We start from the raw sequence: 19,146 nt of genomic DNA on the forward strand, positions 1-19,146 counted from the left end.
CTTTCGAATACGAATCCGTCGATTGCGTTACCTTGTGCAATATCTTATTGTGAAAGGTGAGTCAGCTCGATATCGATTGCTTTGGTCTAGCTACTAGATAGGCACACTCGAGGCAGCACATCGATCGGCTATGAGTTTGTTGCACATTTAACATTAGTTGAATAACCTGGCGTGCATTTACAGAGCAAGTCAGGCCATGTGAAAATAATGTTTAGTAATCAGGGCATTCAACCCGTAACGGTTGTTTTTAACAACACGAAAAACTGCTTTCTTCATCTCTCCTCGAAGTTGATATCGCACCTTTCCCTGAATGAGGTAAGTTAGCTTAGCTAGTTATCTAGCTGTCAGTGTCAGCTAACATTAGTGGAAGTTTAGTTTGGTGAAACAAGCAAAAACGTTGGCTTTTTAACCTGCGGAAACGGTATTGGTTGCGTTTGTGTACGTGTTGTCAAAGCCACCCTCGTCTACATTACAAAATTACTCAAGGCTGGGCTCGTTATATCAACGTGCTCACTAGCATAGAGGTTTTTAGTAGTGGCATGCTCTGCCACAGACAGCTTCTGAGAGAAATATCAGAGGATTTGATTTACAGTCAACTACACTGCTCAAAAAACTAGGGGAACATTATTCTGTCAATTTAAGAAGCTGCTTTGGTGCAAATGAAAGTGTCAGAAGAGAGGCAAAAGCAAGACAACCCCAAAAAGGGAAAGGTTTTTCCATGTGGTGGCCACAGACAATTGCTCTCTGCTTATCCTGGTGGTACCTGCAGCCCAATCAGGCAGCACAGGTAGTCCAGCTCCTCCAGGATGGCACATCCATACGTGCGGTCACAAGAAGGTTTGCTGTGTCTCCCAGCACAGTCTTAAGAGCATGGAGTAGATACTAGGAGACCTGCTGTTACAGGAGGAGAGCTGGACAGGGCTGTAGAAGGGAATCAACCCAGCAGCAGAACCGCTATCTGCTCCTTTGTGTGAGGAGGAACAGGAGGAGCACTGCCAGAGCCCTACAAAATGACCTCCAGCAGGCTACTGGTGTGCATGTTTCTGACCAATCTGTCAGAAACAGACTCCATGAAGGTGGCATGAGTACCCAACGTCCTCTTGTGGGACCTGTGTCCACAGCCCAGCATGATTGCCATTCACCAGATAACACCCGAATTAGCATGTCTGCCATTGGTGCCCTCTTCTCTTCACAGATGAAAGCAGGTTCACACTGAGCACATGTGACAGGCATGAAAGAATCTGGAGATGCCACACTGAACATTGTGGCATCATCTAGCATCACCGGTTTGGCGGTGGGTCAGTGATGGTCTGGGGAGGCATATCCTTAGAGGGTCACACAGATCTCCATGTCATAGCCAGCAGTACCCTGACTGCTGTTAGGTACCAGGATGAAATCCTCAGAGTGACTGTCAGACCTTATGCTGGTGCAGTGGACCCTGGGTTCTTCCTGGTGCCCGGCCTCATGTGGCCAGAGTGTGAAGGCACTTCCTGAGTCACAAAGGCATTGATGCTATTGACTGGCCCTCTTGTTCTCCTGACCTTAATCCAACTGAGCACCTATGGGACGTTATGTATCGGTGCATCCAACGCCACCAAGTACCGCCACAGACTGCTCAGGAGCTCACTGATGCCCTGATCCGGGTCTGGGAGGTGATCCACCAGGACACCATCCACCGACTTATCAGGAGCATGTCCAGAAGTTGTTGGGAGTGCATACAGGCACACAGGGACCATACACACTACTGAGTCACATTATGAGTTGCCATCATCAAATTCCTGAATCCTGGATCAGCCTGTCATTTCAGTGTTTGACTTTTGGTGTGATTTTGAACCAAGCCCTCAGTGGGTTGATGATTTTGGTTTCCATTGATCGTTGTTACGTCATTTTGTTCTCAACAAATTATACAGTGTACATCAGTAAAGATTTTCAACTTGAATAATTTGTCCATCAAGATCTGATGTGTGATTTAAGTGTTTTTGGAGCAGTGAATGTGTCAGTCAGAGGAAATATATCCGTAAACATAAGGGGACAGAAAGGGGTTAAGTAACAATTCAACAATTAAGTAGTAAAAACATCAGTAAGCAACATTAAGATGGTCTTATCAAAGATGTCAGTCGTATGGAAATTACTATTTTTTTCACTATTATTTCATTTTGACTGAGTCATTTTAGTAGTAGTTCCCTCGCAGTTTCACTTGGTGGTGACAAAACTTCACATTTTAGATGGAACAGGAGACTGGATAAATGCCCCTGCATACTTTTAAATTACTGCATGTTCTTGTATGCTGTTTTACTGTGGTCCATTAGCATCTTCATAAATCCACAATGAACATTATCTTCCAGATGATGTTGTGTGATGTAATGTGAAGGAGCATACATTAGTGTATGTGATAATTGTACAAGCCTCTCTCCTTTTCCATTTGGCTGCTTCTCCAGTGAGGTTTGTCATCTGTACGCAGAAATTAGGGCTGCACAAAATATTATCTTGATGGTAATGTGGCCAAGTGCAATATCCAGAATTGCAGGAACTGCAGTTTTTTTAAAGGCAAAATGAGCAACATACCATTATAAATGAATCACGGTGGTGCTGTAGAGATGCCCCAGCCTACAAATAATATTCCAGACATAATGGAACATGCTTGTGTGGTACAGACCCCAGCAAAAATCAGATCATCATCATCATGTATATATATCAGTGAAAATGAAATGCAAACATCACCATTCCTTCTAAAATTGTGACTCATAAAGCAATTGCAATATCAGTCCAAATTATTGCAATATGATTTTTTTTTCTCTTTTTTACATATTGTGCAGCCCTAGAAGGAATCAGAAGCTGTTTTAAATGACTCAAATGAGCAGAATCTGTTTGCCATGAGGGAAGAATATGATGCAGACTCTATCCTTTAACAGTGCCATGGCAATTGAAAAGTACAACAGCGAAAACTTTGTGTGTCTGTGTTCAGAACCAGGCGTTGGAGTTGTCTTGGGGTCATGGATCTCCAGTGTTCCTCAGCTGGGCCCCCAGCAGAACCTCCTCCACCCTGGACAGCCATAGAGTGGAGCTGTGTCGACAGCTGGGAGAAAAGCTGGGCCTGAAAGATGGAGAGCAGGTATAACTCCACAATGAGCAATTTGTTCTGTGCTCTGTTTCCCACTGGAATAGTCCTTAATCTCCACATGACACATGCTGGCAGTCTTTTTACAGTTTGAAGTAATTGTCAGTTACTGTTCAGGCTGACAAGGTGTTTGCATTGACTGACTGGTTGTGTGGTTTCCCTCAGGGCTTCCTGAGAAGATGTCATCAAGTCTTATCAGTGCATCAAGTATTTGTGGAGCCTCTGTCATCTGATGACTGGGAGATCTTGGTGCGTGAACAGCATAGTGACTTAATGTGTAACATTACTAACCCAATGTCTTAATGGTGAAAAATACACTGTATATGTTAATGCATCTTCTGGCAATCCTCCCACTACAAATGAATACACCAGGGATAGACTTTTATTTGATTCACATCAAACAATATTTTATTGAATGTTTTCTGTTGCTGACACCACAGGAGCTCCACAGTGCAGCACTGGAGCAGCAGCTGTTGGATCAGATCAGAGTTGTTTTCCAAGATGCCATGTTTCCTGTGTGGGTGGACAGCCACACAGTCATCTACATCCAAATAGGTCAGAGTTAATCCAATAATTATTATCCTTTGTTGGTAGAAAATAGTCTGCCTTGTCTTCCTTTAAACTAAGAAATTCATGGGGGGAAAGATACCGAACACACGCTCTGATGCCTGTATGGTTTATATCAATGCTATGAAAGACATATTTCTAATAACAGTAATAACTTCATTTATATAGCACCTTTTAAAAACACAGATTACAATGTGCTTTGACAAACAAAGCAAAGCAGAACAAGATCAAGAGGCAATGCAGCAATAGAGTCAAAATGTCAAACTAAGGCAACACAAAACATAAGGTAAAATGAAGATCAAAAATCGAAGGGTCCGTTATGTAATAATCCAAAGACATTGTGTAGTTCTCTTGTTTCAACTAGTTAAAGGGGTAGTTTGGAATTATTGATGTGGGGTTGTTGAAGGGGCTAAAGCAGAACATTGTGTTGCACCCTGTAGCATCCTGGTAGTACTCCTGTCTGTTTCTGCAAACTGGGGTCATGCCAGCGACCATCTACCCTAGGTAACACACCTATAATGGATCAATACCTCACACAACCTCACTTTAAAGATCCAAAATATCCCTTTAAGCCTACTTACTAATGTGTTTCTTTAGCTCATTGTGTTTAAATTGCATATATTGGTCAGTATTCAGGAAACACAGTATGATCTGTTTTTACCTCTGTGCAGCATCACTCTCACCATCTGTGCCCTACGGTCGCTTGGAGCAGTTCACAGAACTAGTCGTCTCTCCTAAGAGCCGTGCCGGAAGAAGCAACCTCAATGCTTCTCCAGTGAGAAACAGTGAGAAGCAGCATTTTCACAGACAGCAAAACATGGATGTATCTCCCCCTCCAGGACCGTCATTAGCAAACGCCTCCCCTGTCCCTCAAGGCCACCAGTGGGGTGGCATAGCCGACCTGAAGAGCCTGCTACGGTATATGATGAAGGGCACTTATGACCCGGTTAAAGAGCTACCACCTGTACCCGAAGTCCCCGCCCTCCTCACTGACGCTATCTACAGAGTGTGCGATGCCGCCCCAGACTCTCTTTGCACTATAAGCCATGCCGCAACTGCCGTTATTCATTTATATCCTGGGAGCCACGGGTTGAATGCTGGGCCGACTGGAGGTCAGCTGCCAGTGACGTATGGCCTGCTCTCCAAAGTTCTCTCCCCTAAAGAAGCAAGGGACAGAGCCAAGCAGGCCATGGAGAAAAAGAAGAACGCAGGTGTCGCTAAAGTTGCTGTGGAAAAGGAGATGAAAGAAGAGGCGGCCATGGTGGTGAGGGTGGTGTGCCATGGTACTGAGACGCTAGCACGCAAGGGAGACATCCATAGTGGGAGAGTGTGGGTGAGTGTGCTGTTATCCACTCTAACCTAAGATTAACTATCACTTTTACTGTAGCTCAGTTCTTTATATGCTGTCATATCTATTGTAATAACTGTGATTTTCAGATCCCACAGCCCCTGGCCATCAGGTTGAACATCATCCCACATTCAACAGTTAGAATTAAGCCAGTAAAATCACCCATCAAATTAGCCTCCGCTATACGCCTACAGCCCCTAATACCACTGGTGAGTGCTGGAGTAGCCACATGTGGATACAGTGTGGTGTTAGAGATCTTATTTTCATCAGATTTATTCAGCTATTATCCCTCAAATTGCTAAACTGTCAAATCCGCGTAAGATTTAATCCACCTCTTTTCCTTGTGTCCATGTGATCTGTGACATCTTTTCTTCAGCCCGAGGAGGACGATGAGGCGATCCAGACAGCTTTCCTTGGTTGGCTGCACGCTCAGAGCCACGAACCTTTAGCCTGTCTGACTGCACGGTCTGGCACCATCCTCCTACATGGAACTGACGGTGATTCATTCGTACTCTTCTATGTACAAATCCACCGATGGCGTTATGATAAAAACGACTAAACTACCGAATACCAAAGAGGCCAAAAATAACATAATGCACACGTTATAATCACAGTACTTTTAGTTGGAGTAAAATATCACTGTTCTCACACTTTTTTTCGTGTTCATAGCAAAGCTAGAGTTTGCTTTAACTGTACTGACACCAGAACCAGAGAGTGACCCTGCAGACCAGCTGTTTTCACTGGCACCTGCTGTTATCCACAAGAAAAATATACAGGTACATGCATGCACATTATGGAAATTACCGGTTCATGTCTTTAATAACAAAAATAGATTGCTGCATGCAGTTTTCGCTTCATGATTTCATACAGGCCATTGATAAAACATAATACCTCAAAGCCTCTGTGATGTTGCCATGGTTTCAAAAAGCTCATGCTTGTGTCACTTACAGGTAGACAGAGAGCCAGTGACACTACCAGCTGTGAAATCTACAGCTGAAACACCCAATCCAGAGCTCCCGTCCCTTTGTATTCTTGGGTAAGCACGTAGCTTTTTGTGAGCTTGTGTGTGGTTTCTGGGGTTGCAAAGTGTTGAAAAATTTCTAAGTGAAGTTGAGGTTGGGAATTTTGGATTTCAATTACAGTACAGGCCAAAAGTTTGGACACACCTTCTCATTCAATGCGTTTTCTTTATTTTCATGACTATTTACATTGTAGATTCTCACTGAAGGCATCAAAACTATGAATGAACACATGTGGAGTTATGTACTTAACAAAAAAGGTGAAATAACTGAAAACATGTTTTATATTCTAGTTTCTTCAAAATAGCCACCCTTTGCTCTGATTACTGCTTTGCACACTCTTGGCATTCTCTCCATGAGCTTCAAGAAGTAGTCACCTGAAATGGTTTTCCAACAGTCTTGAAGGAGTTCCCAGAGGTGTTTAGCACTTGTTGGCCCCTTTGCCTTCACTCTGCGGTCCAGCTCACCCCAAACCATCTGGATTGGGTTCAGGTCCGGTGACTGTGGAGGCCAGGTCATCTGCCGCAGCACTCCATCACTCTCCTTCTTGGTCAAATAGCCCTTACACAGCCTGGAGGTGTGTTTGGGGTCATTGTCCTGTTGAAAAATAAATGATCGTCCAACTAAACGCAAACCGGATGGGATGGCATGTCGCTGCAGGATGCTGTGGTAGCCATGCTGGTTCAGTGTGCCTTCAATTTTGAATAAATCCCCAACAGTGTCACCAGCAAAACACCCCCCACCATCACACCTCCTCCTCCATGCTTCACAGTGGGAACCAGGCATGTGGAATCCATCCGTTCACCTTTTCTGCGTCTCACAAAGACACGGCGGTTGGAACCAAAGATCTCAAATTTGGACTCATCAGACCAAAGCACAGATTTCCACTGGTCTAATGTCCATTCCTTGTGTTTCTTGGCCCAAACAAATCTCTTCTGCCTGTTGCCTCTCCTTAGCAGTGGTTTCCTAGCAGCTATTTGACCATGAAGGCCTGATTCGCGCAGTCTCCTCTTAACAGTTGTTCTCAAGATGGGTCTGCTGCTAGAACTCTGTGTGGCATTCATCTGGTCTCTGATCTGAGCTGCTGTTAACTTGCGATTTCTGAGGCTGGTGACTCGGATGAACTTATCCTCAGAAGCAGAGGTGACTCTTGGTCTTCCTTTCCTGGGTCGGTCCTCATGTGTGCCAGTTTCGTTGTAGCGCTTAATGGTTTTTGCGACTCCACTTGGGGACACATTTAAAGTCTTTGCAATTTTCCGGACTGACTGACCTTCATTTCTTAAAGTAATGATGGCAAGTCGTTTTTCTTTAGTTAGCTGATTGGTTCTTGCCATAATATGAATTTTAACAGTTGTCCAATAGGGCTGTCGGCTGTGTATTAACCTGACTTCTGCACAACACAACTGATGGTCCCAACCCCATTGATAAAGCAAGAAATTCCACTAATTAACCCTGATAAGGCACACCTGTGAAGTGGAAACCATTTCAGGTGACTACCTCTTGAAGCTCATGGAGAGAATACCAAGAGTGTGCAAAGCAGTAATCAGAGCAAAGGGTGGCTATTTTGAAGAAACTAGAATATAAAACATGTTTTCAGTTATTTCACCTTTTTTTGTTAAGTACATAACTCCACATGTGTTCATTCATAGTTTTGATGCCTTCAGTGAGAATCTACAATGTAAATAGTCATGAAAATAAAGAAAACGCATTGAATGAGAAGGTGTGTCCAAACTTTTGGCCTGTACTGTATATAGCGTACCTTTTAAGAGTTAATTTATTTGGGGTGGGGATTCACATAAAATGTAATACTATATCTTATGGCATGTTTTGGTTAAAGTAGTGTAGATGAATTAGAGTGCATTCAGCAGCACACTCTCTCACAGGTAATTTACAAGCATCTCGTTAAACAGCAATTCAGTAAAATCACAACCCTCTGCATGCATGGTGCATTTTCCCATCACACGTGCGGCCGACACTTCTGGCAAGTATCATCAGTGATTATAAGTTTTGATTAATATTTCAGGTAACCAGCAGATAGTAACCTAAAGCAAAGTACACAGTTTACAACTTAAAATCTTCTGCTAGTTTTTGCTAGCTAGCTGTTACCATGTGGGATGACAATGATGATGATGATGACTGAGGAGTTCTAATTAATGAATCAGTCTTTCTGTTCAGTTGATCTATTTCCGTTCTTTACTGTAAAATTGTTACAAACCTGTTAGATTACAAGTGGTAAGGGATGCAACATGAAGCCGATGTTACCAGGCAAACACTGCCATTTATTGTTCAGTGTACCGACAAAAGTTAAATTACATTATCACACATGGAAATGCTTGAGAGGAGCAGCGGAGGCGAAACAAAGGGAAGGGTGGTGAGTGGTGCTAAACTGTAAAACAAAGAAAACACATGTCCAAAAAAAGAAAATCACTCAGTTGCTACAGCTGACCAGTTGAGAAAAGTTAGACAAAGACCTGCCTCGTTACAGTAACCTTTCAAACAAAAAACACACACTAGCAGCCACCTATAAACCCTAATGTGTCTACACATAACAAACAGTTACTTAGGTGTGATGCAGTGAAGAAAGCAAAAAAAACTCACTCAGTCTATCCTCCAGATCCCAAAAACCACTTGGTCTTTCTATTGCCTTGTACAAGTTAACATGACAACGGAATTATTTCCAGCACAGGTTAACATTTAACAAAGAGGTGTAGATTGCGCACATCAAATCACATCCACCACTGGCCTTATTACAAATTGGCTTTTATGAATGGGCTGATGGGTTCCTGCTTGGCAGCCAAAACCCACGTGGAAAAAAGGGGAGGGATCAGCCGAAGACAGGGAAGCCTAGGGCACATCCACCTGTGGGTGATCCGGAGGCAGAGCCCAGGGGAATTTGCTTTTTGCAGTGGTGAGGTGATGTGACCAGCAAGATGACAGAGAAGACTGCACTGCAAAACGATACAAAATCAACACAAAACACAGTCACCTGAAAACTGTAACAAAAACATTTCTTTATAAAGTTAGTTGTTCACTTTAAACCCAAAGTTTGCACACAGTCCACAAAGTACATTTCCCCATTAGTTAGCTTGCTAGCTAGCTAATAACATAGCACATTTTACATTGAATGTATTTGACAACTTAGAGTTGTCATTTATTTGTCAAAAGAATGGACTATGTCTGCTTATGATACAAATAAAATATTAGTTTCTATCTGTCATATGACATGGTGAATACAGCCTGAACAAATAACCCCTATATATCCATTTTATTCCAATTATTCTCCATAAATCCCCAGGGAATGTTTTCACCTTGAGTATTCTTGAAATTTTGAAACCCTATTTATTTCTCTTCACACCTTTCACTCGTTTGTCTTTCCCCAGTGGGATCAATGAGCTTAGTAGGACTGGACTTGACTTCATCTCCCACAGCCTTCTGGGTAGTCCCCTCTCAAGAGAGCTTGGCGTGACTGGACAGGGACTCCAAGGAGGTGCTCTACTCATCACTGGTGCTAAGGTATCTGTCTACATAATAATCATCATGAGAATACTGCTCACAGCGTAGATATTTCTACACTTTTCGGAGTCAATTAAAATAGCCACGATGACGTACTGTGTTGTTATGTATCCTCACAGGGGAGTGGAAAGAGCACTCTGTCCCGAGCCCTCTGTAGGAAAGCTAGAGAGGATCTGGATGCACACGTGGAGCTGGTGGACTGCAAAAAACTACAAGGTTAACAGACACTACATGTAGATGCTTTGTATCAAAGAAATCTCGTTGAATGTATTTATCATATGGAACAAATGGGATTTTTCCTTTCAGGCAAAAGGGCAGAAACAGTGAGACAGATGCTGCAGGACATTTTTGAACAGGCGGAGTGGAGGCAGCCCTCAGTTGTTCTACTTGATGACCTGGACCATATAACTGGGGCACCGACCTCACCCGAGCATGAGCATGGTCCTGAGGCGCTGCTGCAACAGCACATTGCACAGGGTAAACCATGAATTCTTTATTTTGTATGTGTGTGTGGGGGGAATGTGTGTGGTCACATCTGTTCAAAGGCAGGGTTGATAATAATCACAGGCCCTGATGCTTGATGATGCTGATTCCTCGTGTTCGTGGCTGCAGGTCTGAAGGATGTGGTGGATGAGGTGGTGCTTCACTCCAGCCTGGTGTGTCTCATCATCACCAGCCAGAGTGAGCATTCACTCCACCGCTCCCTGACTGAGGTGCAGGGGTCCCACTTTATCCAGGGCTTTGTACACATCCAGCCACCCGACCAGGTCACCACACGCGCGCGCACACACACACACACGCACACACTGGCAAAGTTGAAAAGTAAAAACCAACAGCTATCTTGTTTGCTTCTGTTTGTAGGCTCAACGAGAAGAAATCCTGCGCTGTTTGATACTCAGGAAAACCAGCCTATCCGAGGAGACCTTACAGACTCTGGACCTGGCAGCTGTTGCCAAGGAGACAGAGGGATACACGCCCCAAGACCTGGTACTACTATTGGAGCGGGCTGTCCATGCCAACACTGTACAAAGAGGACACAGTGACGAGGGTACCCAGGATTTGACCTTTTTTTTTTTTTTTACCAAAGATCAAAGTTCTTCTCTTGATGTCTGTAATCAAGCTAATGCTAGTGTAATACATCTCTCTCATTATTTGTTTCTTGTCTCTCAGGTGTCTGTCTTTCTTCGAGGGACTTTGTGCAGGCTCTCAAGGGATTCACGCCTCCCTCGCTGTGGGGTGTAGACCTCCACACCCCAAGTGTCGTTGGACTGGAGAGGGTGGGGGGGCTGAAGGAGGTGCGACAGCAGCTGATGGACACCATACTGCTCCCCGCTAAGGTCAGTGTCAGTGTGACTAATCACAAGAGAACAGAAGTGATACAGTTAAATGATAAACGTGAATGTGATGACAATTCATTCATGATTTATCACCAGTTATCATTTAAACACCATAATTGCAATTGATTCTTGTAAAGATGAACAATTAAAAGTCTCAAGTGGGAGTGAGAGCGGCTAAGTGATGAATTCAGACTCACTGATTTTATTTAAACAGACACTAATTTATTTAATTCAAGTCACATTCACAAAGAGCTCCATCTCTTTTTCTTATTCTCTTACAACTCTTATTCAGTTTAAAGCCTCCTAATTTATTTCTACCATTCTTTTCCGTCCAGAACAATAAATGGATAAAGAGTTTCTGTTTATAAGATGTAGAATAGAAACGTGATTAATGATGGAAGTATTTGAGTACCAACACAATTTCCTAGTTATTTTTGATTTTTGTTATTTCCGCTTCTTGTATAACCCACAATACAGAGAAACGGATGAAATTTTACATTATATTTCATTCATATTATAGTGACAAAATGATCACAGTTACCGATATTATTATGCTATTTTTAAAATGTGCTGAACAGGATGAAAAACTGCTGATACACACTGAAATCATTTCATCAAGCTTCATTTAACTTTTGTTTGCATAAACATTACAACAGTAACATAGCCAGTACCTTACGTAAACATATACAAACCATATAAAATGTGCATTAACATTAAAGACAGCTGGTCTTCGAAATGCTTGCTCGAGTGTCTGTTTCACAGAAGATGAGGACAAAGGACCAGTAGCATCACTGGGTTTACCTGCTGCACACCCACTCTGTAAACAAGGGAATAGCAAAACAAGCCCATGTTGCATTTGGCGCCTGCATCTGGGAGACTGTTGTTAAATTTGGTTGAAGCTGGACAGTATTTATCGTGAGAATTCCAAAGCGCGTTGATCAAGTGCGGTTTTAATGATAATTAAAATTTGAAACGGGAATTTTACTGTAGTTCATTGTGAAACTGATAACCATTTCATTTCTAACCCACAATAGTACAGTTACTAAAAACACACCAGGTTGTTTGGTGGGTGGATGGTTTTATTCTATCTGTTTTTATAATTACATTTTTTATCCTGCCAGCCCTCATAGTCTTTATTTGCTGTACTTTTTTTTTTTTTTTTTTCAAACCCGGGCCAGCAGCAGGTCCTGGAACCTTCTGCCTTCAGGCAGAAACACTGCGAAGTATATGTACAAATCTTACAGCACTGAAGACTGTCTTTTTAAGAACAACATGCACTTTGTACAGCAGAAGGGTCAAAGTTAATGATGAAAATTATACATATTCACTGCCAAATTAAGTTTACCCCGATTGAAATTTTATTGGCTTAAAATATGATAGTGATATAACCTTAGTGAAAAAATAGCTTCATACAGTGTCTAACTTAAATCGTGTTGGATGTAATGGCTTTTTTTAAACAGAAATCAACCATTAATGCATAAAATACAAATAATGTAAACTCTTGATAACTGATTTTGGGTCTTTGGTGTGTTGCAGTATCCCATCCTGTTCTGCAATCTTCCTATCCGCCATCGCTCAGGAATACTGCTGTATGGTGCTCCTGGTACAGGGAAGACCCTGCTGGCCCGAGCTGTAGCCAAAGACAGCGGTATGAATTTCATCAGCATCAAGGTAGGCTCGGCTTTAGCTCTGACAGTCTTTCCTTATTCACAACAAGCTGTATCTGCAGTGACGCGGGATATTTACCTCTCTCTAGGGGCCTGAACTTCTGAGTAAGTACATTGGAGCCAGCGAGCAGGGAGTTCGCGATGTCTTCCAGAGGTTAGTCAACATTTACTCTCTGTCACTTTCTTATGACTCCAGCAGACCTTTATAGTTGCTGGTTTTAATGAGCAACATCAAATATTCATAGCAATTGTAAGCTCCACTGACAATTATTCATGGAGATTCCTCTGTTCGCTCCAGGGCGCAAGCTGCCAAGCCATGCATTCTGTTCTTCGATGAGTTTGACTCTCTGGCCCCCAGGAGGGGCCACGACAGCACAGGTGTGACCGACCGTGTGGTCAACCAGCTCCTCACCCAGCTGGATGGGGTGGAGGGACTGCAGGGTAGGTCATACGACTGTATACATATTATTAGCTCTGTGCATTGGCAGTCCACTTTAAAGAGCCAAGGGCACAGAATCTGTTGCATGTTAGACTAATCAGTGCTGCAGTCATGACATTTTGTCCCTTTTTCCAGTTTTGCGCTAAGCTAAGCTAACCATCTCCTGGCTCTAGCTTTGAATTATTGAGCAGATATGGGTGGTATCTGTTCTCTAATCCAACTCTCTGCAAAAAGAGTCCCTAAAATGACAAACTATTCCTTTAATTTAAATGAGTACAATCTATCTTTTTTTTTATGTCATCATTGCGAAGTCAACCTGGGTGATGAACACATTGCCAATGACTGCGATGGCTTGTTTAGGGATTTTTTTAGTAAGTTGAAAGAGAGTATCAGTAAAAAATGAGTTTTAAAATGTAATTATCATTCGTTTTTTTGTTCAGTTTAGTGATTCATTTCTGTGACAAAATACTTAATTCAACAAACACTTATTTTAGCAGTGCACTGAAAGCACCAGAAAACTGAGTACACTGAAATATCTGTTTATCATAAGTAATATTGTTATCACAATATTAAAACCACATAATTGTGTATCACATGTTTTCCTCATATCGTGCAGCCCTAATAAGATTCCTTCATGTTTGCATTTTTAGGTGTATACGTGCTCGCAGCCACCAGCCGTCCAGATCTGATTGATCCAGCTCTGCTGAGACCTGGACGACTGGACAAGTCCCTGTACTGCCCCCCACCTGACCTGGTCTGTTGCATTAAAATCAGCCATGTTGAATCGTCATTTTAATTTCAATACGACCTTTTATGCTGGAATTTAGATATGTCTATGTGCAGAATTAAAATTAATGTTCACTGATTATATCCATGATAGTAACTCCAGCTGTTACATTTCCAGGAGGCTCGTGTGGAGATCCTGAAGGCTCTGACCACCGGCGCTGCCCTGGCTACTGACGTGGACCTGGAGCAGCTGGCAGCAGCAACAGAGCAGTTTACCGGGGCCGACCTGAAGGCCCTGCTCTACAACGCCCAGCTGGAGGCCGTCCACAACAGCCAGGGCTCCAGCACACCTCATGTAAGTACTTAAAAGACGAGTCACTGAAGAGCTCATTTTGAGATTTGGTTGCCTTGGGCTAACAGAACAGGAAGGCAGGAAGCAGCCAGTCTATTTTCAAATTATTTATGGTTCATGTTGAAGCAGCCAAGCTCATTTTTTTTGTCCCTCAAGGCTAATTAAATGAGGAATTTTGTATTCCTCTCAGCATGTGTTAGTTGCTCCACTTATTATCAGTGTACAGCATAATTCAAATGATTCCCAACCATGTTGACAAGAACATGATTGAATAAATTAAACAGCAGGGACGACCAGAGGCAGAATGAGCTTAAATCTAATCTGTCTTAAACTGTAATAAAACAGTGAAGCCACTTTGCTTGTCCATATGTTTTCTGAGCACTACAAAGCCTTGTCTGTTTTTGCATTTGAATGTTTGCCTTCTGTCTTTGGGTGATATTTAGGAATTGACCTCTGGCTCAGACAGCGACATGAGCCTGTCCTCCATGATCTTCCCCAACAACAGCAGTGGCTCAGATGATTCAGTGGGGGAAGGGGACACAGGCGTGGGGCTGGACCAGTCCATGGTTCTCATGGAGCCCAGTGGGCTTCAAACAGAAGACGTACAACATCATGGCAACGTCTGGAGAATCTACTTTGGAAGCTCCTACGAGTCAGAGATAGGGAATTCACCGATTTCAGGACTGGTGAGCAGTGCTGGCAAAAAGTCTTTTTATTATTTTATTTCCATTTAGGTAAAATAGAGCAAGCTGTCATGTCCCTTGGCAACTCTACAACTCTGTAAAGGAATAGTTCAACCTTTTTTCTTTGAAATATACATATTTGCTTTCCACCCAAGAGTGAGCTGAAAGGTTTGATATCAGTACCATGATGCGCATTAAGTGTGGTTCTGCAATCAGGACGTGGTTAGCCTAGCTTAGCATAGCAAAAGAGTTTTGGCAGGGGGAGACGGCAAGTCTGGCTCTGTCCAATGTGAAATAAATGCTTTCGAACACATTTGAAACTCACACATGAACATACTTTATTTTGTTTGTTTAATGCAGGCTTCACAAAATGACAGGAGGCCAAGGGCCAGTTCCTGAACAAGCATTTATAATCATGAATGACATCAGTTAGCTCTATACAAGCTCTATTTTGATGCTTTTTTATGCTTTCTTTGAAACCATCATTTCTCCTTTCATTCTTGTCACTGTCTATTTTCTCTCAACTGCCTCCCTTGACAGAACTCCCAGTGTGTCTCTGGACCAAACTCCATGACCCATGAATTTACAAGGGCATCTGGTCGGGAACCTGGTGGCTCAGTCCCCCCTGCCTACATGTCCTCCCTCCAGAGCGGGTATGAAGAGCTTGGCCCGGAGCAGCTGGAGCGCCTACAACAAGACATAAATAACATCAAGAACAACTGCAGGAGAGCCAATGTAAGTGACAGCAGTGGATGAGACAATATTTATAGCTGCTGTATTCTGATTGCTTTGCTTGTACTCTCAGGGTGTCTGCAGGGTCTTTGAGTATTAAAAGTTGATGAATGAATTTAGCGATAGTTAAAGCCCAGTTCAGACCAATGATTCGTGACGAGGCAAAACCATTTTAGAACACTGCAGAGAAAAGTTGCAGCGGTGTAGTCTGAGCTCGACTCAAGCCAGCTGATGGTGACACCTGCAAGTCAGCTGGTCAATCACTGACTTTTTTCTCACATGCTGCACCTACTTTTTTCTAAAGTGCAATACTATAAAAAATTTAAGACAGTGTTTATGTTTTACTATGTTATGACATTTTTGACACCATACTATACTATGACTTTTTTCTGATATACTTTCCCATATTTTTTATTTATTATACTATGAGTTTTTAAAATATACTTTATTACAACATTTCTTACACATTATACTATGACATTTTTTTACATACTATGATATGATATTATTTGACATACTATACTATGACTTTTTCCTTACATACTATGTCAAAAAATGTCATGGTATAGTATGTAAGAAAAAAAGTCATAATATATTTTGTCAAAAAATGTCATGGTAAACTATATTATGACTTTTTTTCTTACATACTATACCATGACATTTTTTGACATATTAAACTATGACTTTTTTTCTCACATACTATAATATGACATTTTTGGCATACTATACCATGACATTTCTTGACATAATATACTATGACTTTCTTGACATACTATACTGACTTTTTTTCTTACATACTATGCCATGACTTTTTTTTGACAAACTATACTATGATTTTTTTTTAATTTTTTTTTTTATATACTATACAATGACAGTTTTGATATACGACTTTTTTACACATACCGTGCTATGACATGTTTGTGACATGCTATACTATGACATTCTTTATGGCATACTATAAATGGGTCTAAAAAGGTATTAAATTTACCTTTATAATTCCTGCCTATACCCTGACTCTACTGCTTTATGTATGGCTCTGTTCAATACTGCAGTCTTTATGCTCAATTACATTCCATATTCTTTTCTATTGATTTAAAACCAGTTCATTCTATTTTACTCAACTGTTGGATTTTCTATCAACCGGTGTTGTTAGATTGCTTATGTACTGTAAGCTACTGTTTGCTTGATTCCTTTTGTTCTTTGTGTGTAGGAGGACTGTGTCCGGGTGCATTCAGCCTCCAGCCAGCCAGGCTTGTTGTTGTGTCGGACCCATGTGAACTCTGCCCTGGCTGTGACCAGACCGTCTCTCAGCAAAGCCGACTGGAACATATACACAAAACTGTGAGTATTAGAACATCGGATTGGACTGCTATTCCACAGTCACAGCAATACAAATTATGCTTACATTGATTTATGAAACCACTGTAACAAAAACTGTTTGCTCTGCAAGAAGTAAAGAAATCGTTTCGCAGCTTTAATTTATTTTGGAAAAAGTGAGCTTTTAATGGTTGAATTGGCTATGAAACTTATCTCACATATAATGAGCCATTTTGAGTCTCACCTACAGAGGAATATGAAGCGCATTTGAAAAATTGGTGTTTGGAAGCAATCAAGGAATATGAATCATTATTATAGTCCCTCTTATAGTATTCAGCATTTTTTTTTTTTTTTAATCATGTTGAATTACTTTGTTGTGTATTTTTTGAAATCGGTGAAATTAAAGCTGAGCTGGTGCAGAGAAATTGCAAGATCAGCTATATATAGCTGCTGAGTCATCTTTAATGTGTCAAGAGGAGGTATAAATATCTTATTAAAAGTGGTGGAAAAAACAAGACAATATTGTAGATCCTTCCTTATATTAGATCAGTCTATCAAATTGGGTCATCTGGTATTTAATGGTAACTGTTAACAACTTTAAGAAATCTTTTATATTTATTTATTTCATTATTTTTTTTCCAGGTATAAAGCCTTTGGTGGTGCAGCAGCGGGAAAATCTCCTCATTCAGTCACATTTAAACCTGGACAACGTGTGACTTTAGCTTGATCAGGCATTCATGTTTCACACCTCTAATTTGTTATTGTGATGTTATTTAATAAAAGTTGTTATGCATTAATGTTAAATAGTACCAGAGTTTTGAAGACAGTGTAAATTAATGTTTGTTGAATTGTTTGCTACTGACTTAATTCCAAGGGACACATTAATCTTCTTAAAATGTAATTACTGTATATATGTATAATGTCAGAGAATAATTTATGTAATTATTAAAAATGAAATCTTTATACTAACCTTGCTTGCGTTACTTGATTGCAAACTGATTGTGAATTATCCATTTACAGCCACTGGATGGGCACTGGTCATAGTACAGTACGCCATTAAAATGTCGTAAAGAATATTATAGTATATAGTATGCCATTAAAAATTTCATGAAAAAATTTGTAGTATAGTATGCAATACAAAAATGTCATAAAATTGTAATGGTATACTATGCTAAAAGACATGATATAAAAAGTCATGGCATTGTATGCGAATAAAATGTTGTAATAATTCCATAGTATTCTATAAAAGTTTAACGAAAAAATACATAGTGTAGTTTGCAATAAAAAAAATCATTAAATTTTTATTGTATAGTATGCCATAAAAAACAAATAAAGTCATAGTATAGTATATCGTTCAAAATTGCATTAAAACGTTATAGAATAGTATGTCGCTCAAAATTGCCAAAAAACGTCATAGTATAGTATGTCATTCAAAATTGCACAAAAATGTCATAGTATAGTATGTCGTTCAAAATTGCCCAAAAACATCATAGTATAGTATGTCATTCAAAAATGCATAAAAATGTCATAGTATAGTATGTCGTTCAAAATTGCATAAAAAGGTCAGAGTGTAGTATGTCGTCTTAAATTGCATAAAAAGGTCACAGTATAGTATGTCGTTCAAAATTGCATAAAAAGGTCATAGTATAGTATGTCGTTTTAAATTGCATAAAAAATGTCATAGTATAGTATGTCATTCAAAAATGCATAAAAATGTCATAGTATAGTATGTCGTTCAAAATTGCATAAAAAGGTCATAGTATAGTATGTCGTTTTAAATTGCATAAAAAGGTCATAGTATAGTATGTCGTTCAAAATTGCATAAAAAGGTCATAGTATAGTATGTCGTTTTAAATTGCATAAAAAATGTCATAGTATAGTATGTCATTCAAAAATGCATAAAAAGGTCATAGTATAGTATGTCGTTCTAAATTGCATAAAAAGGTCATAGTATAGTATGTCGTTCTAAATTGCATAAAAATGTCATAGTATAGTATGTCGTTTTAAATTGCATAAAAAATGTCATAGTATAGTATGTCATTCAAAAATGCATAAAAATGTCATAGTATAGTATGTCGTTCTAAATTGCAAAACTGCATTCAAAACTGCATTAAAACATCATAGTATAGTATGTCGCTCAAATTTTTTATTTTTTTTTTGGTTCAAAATTGCCCAAAAACATCATAGTATAGTATGTCGCTCAAATCTTTTTTTTTTTTTTTGGTTCAAAATTGCCCAAAAACATCATAGTATAGTATGTCGTTCAAAATTGCATAAAAACGTCATAGTATAGTATGTTGTTCAAAATTGCCCAAAAACATCATAGTA

At 40.4% G+C, this 19,146-nt stretch overlaps 1 protein-coding gene across 1 annotated transcript; it reads left to right on the forward strand.

Annotated features, from left to right (window-relative positions):
• Window positions 1-96: 96 nt before the first annotated feature.
• On the forward strand, window positions 97-17,739 carry pex1 (peroxisomal biogenesis factor 1). The gene is made up of 24 exons (XM_049601781.1): window positions 97-315; window positions 2,966-3,112; window positions 3,284-3,367; window positions 3,559-3,673; window positions 4,357-5,018; window positions 5,123-5,242; window positions 5,410-5,530; window positions 5,703-5,809; window positions 5,984-6,069; window positions 9,433-9,565; window positions 9,685-9,781; window positions 9,872-10,042; window positions 10,178-10,332; window positions 10,427-10,613; window positions 10,736-10,902; window positions 12,439-12,573; window positions 12,659-12,723; window positions 12,868-13,010; window positions 13,659-13,762; window positions 13,913-14,089; window positions 14,530-14,772; window positions 15,310-15,504; window positions 16,712-16,842; window positions 17,461-17,739. The coding sequence occupies exons 1-24, from the start codon at window positions 208-210 to the stop codon at window positions 17,543-17,545; spliced, it is 3,738 nt and encodes a 1,245-aa protein (XP_049457738.1). The 5' UTR covers window positions 97-207; the 3' UTR covers window positions 17,546-17,739.
• The last annotated feature ends 1,407 nt before the right edge of the window (window positions 17,740-19,146 follow it).

This window comes from Epinephelus fuscoguttatus, linkage group LG17 (assembly GCF_011397635.1).
Source record: "Epinephelus fuscoguttatus linkage group LG17, E.fuscoguttatus.final_Chr_v1".
Lineage (NCBI taxonomy): Eukaryota > Metazoa > Chordata > Actinopteri > Perciformes > Serranidae > Epinephelus > Epinephelus fuscoguttatus.

Coding starts and splice junctions, on each gene's coding strand:
- pex1 (XM_049601781.1), top strand. CDS start 208: ATGTTTAGTAATCAGGGCATTCAACCCGTAACGGTTGTTTTTAACAAC. Junction 9,566..9,684: donor TACTCATCACTGGTGCTAAG/GTATCTGTCTAC, acceptor GTATCCTCACAG/GGGAGTGGAAAGAGCACTCT. Junction 10,903..12,438: donor CCATACTGCTCCCCGCTAAG/GTCAGTGTCAGT, acceptor GGTGTGTTGCAG/TATCCCATCCTGTTCTGCAA.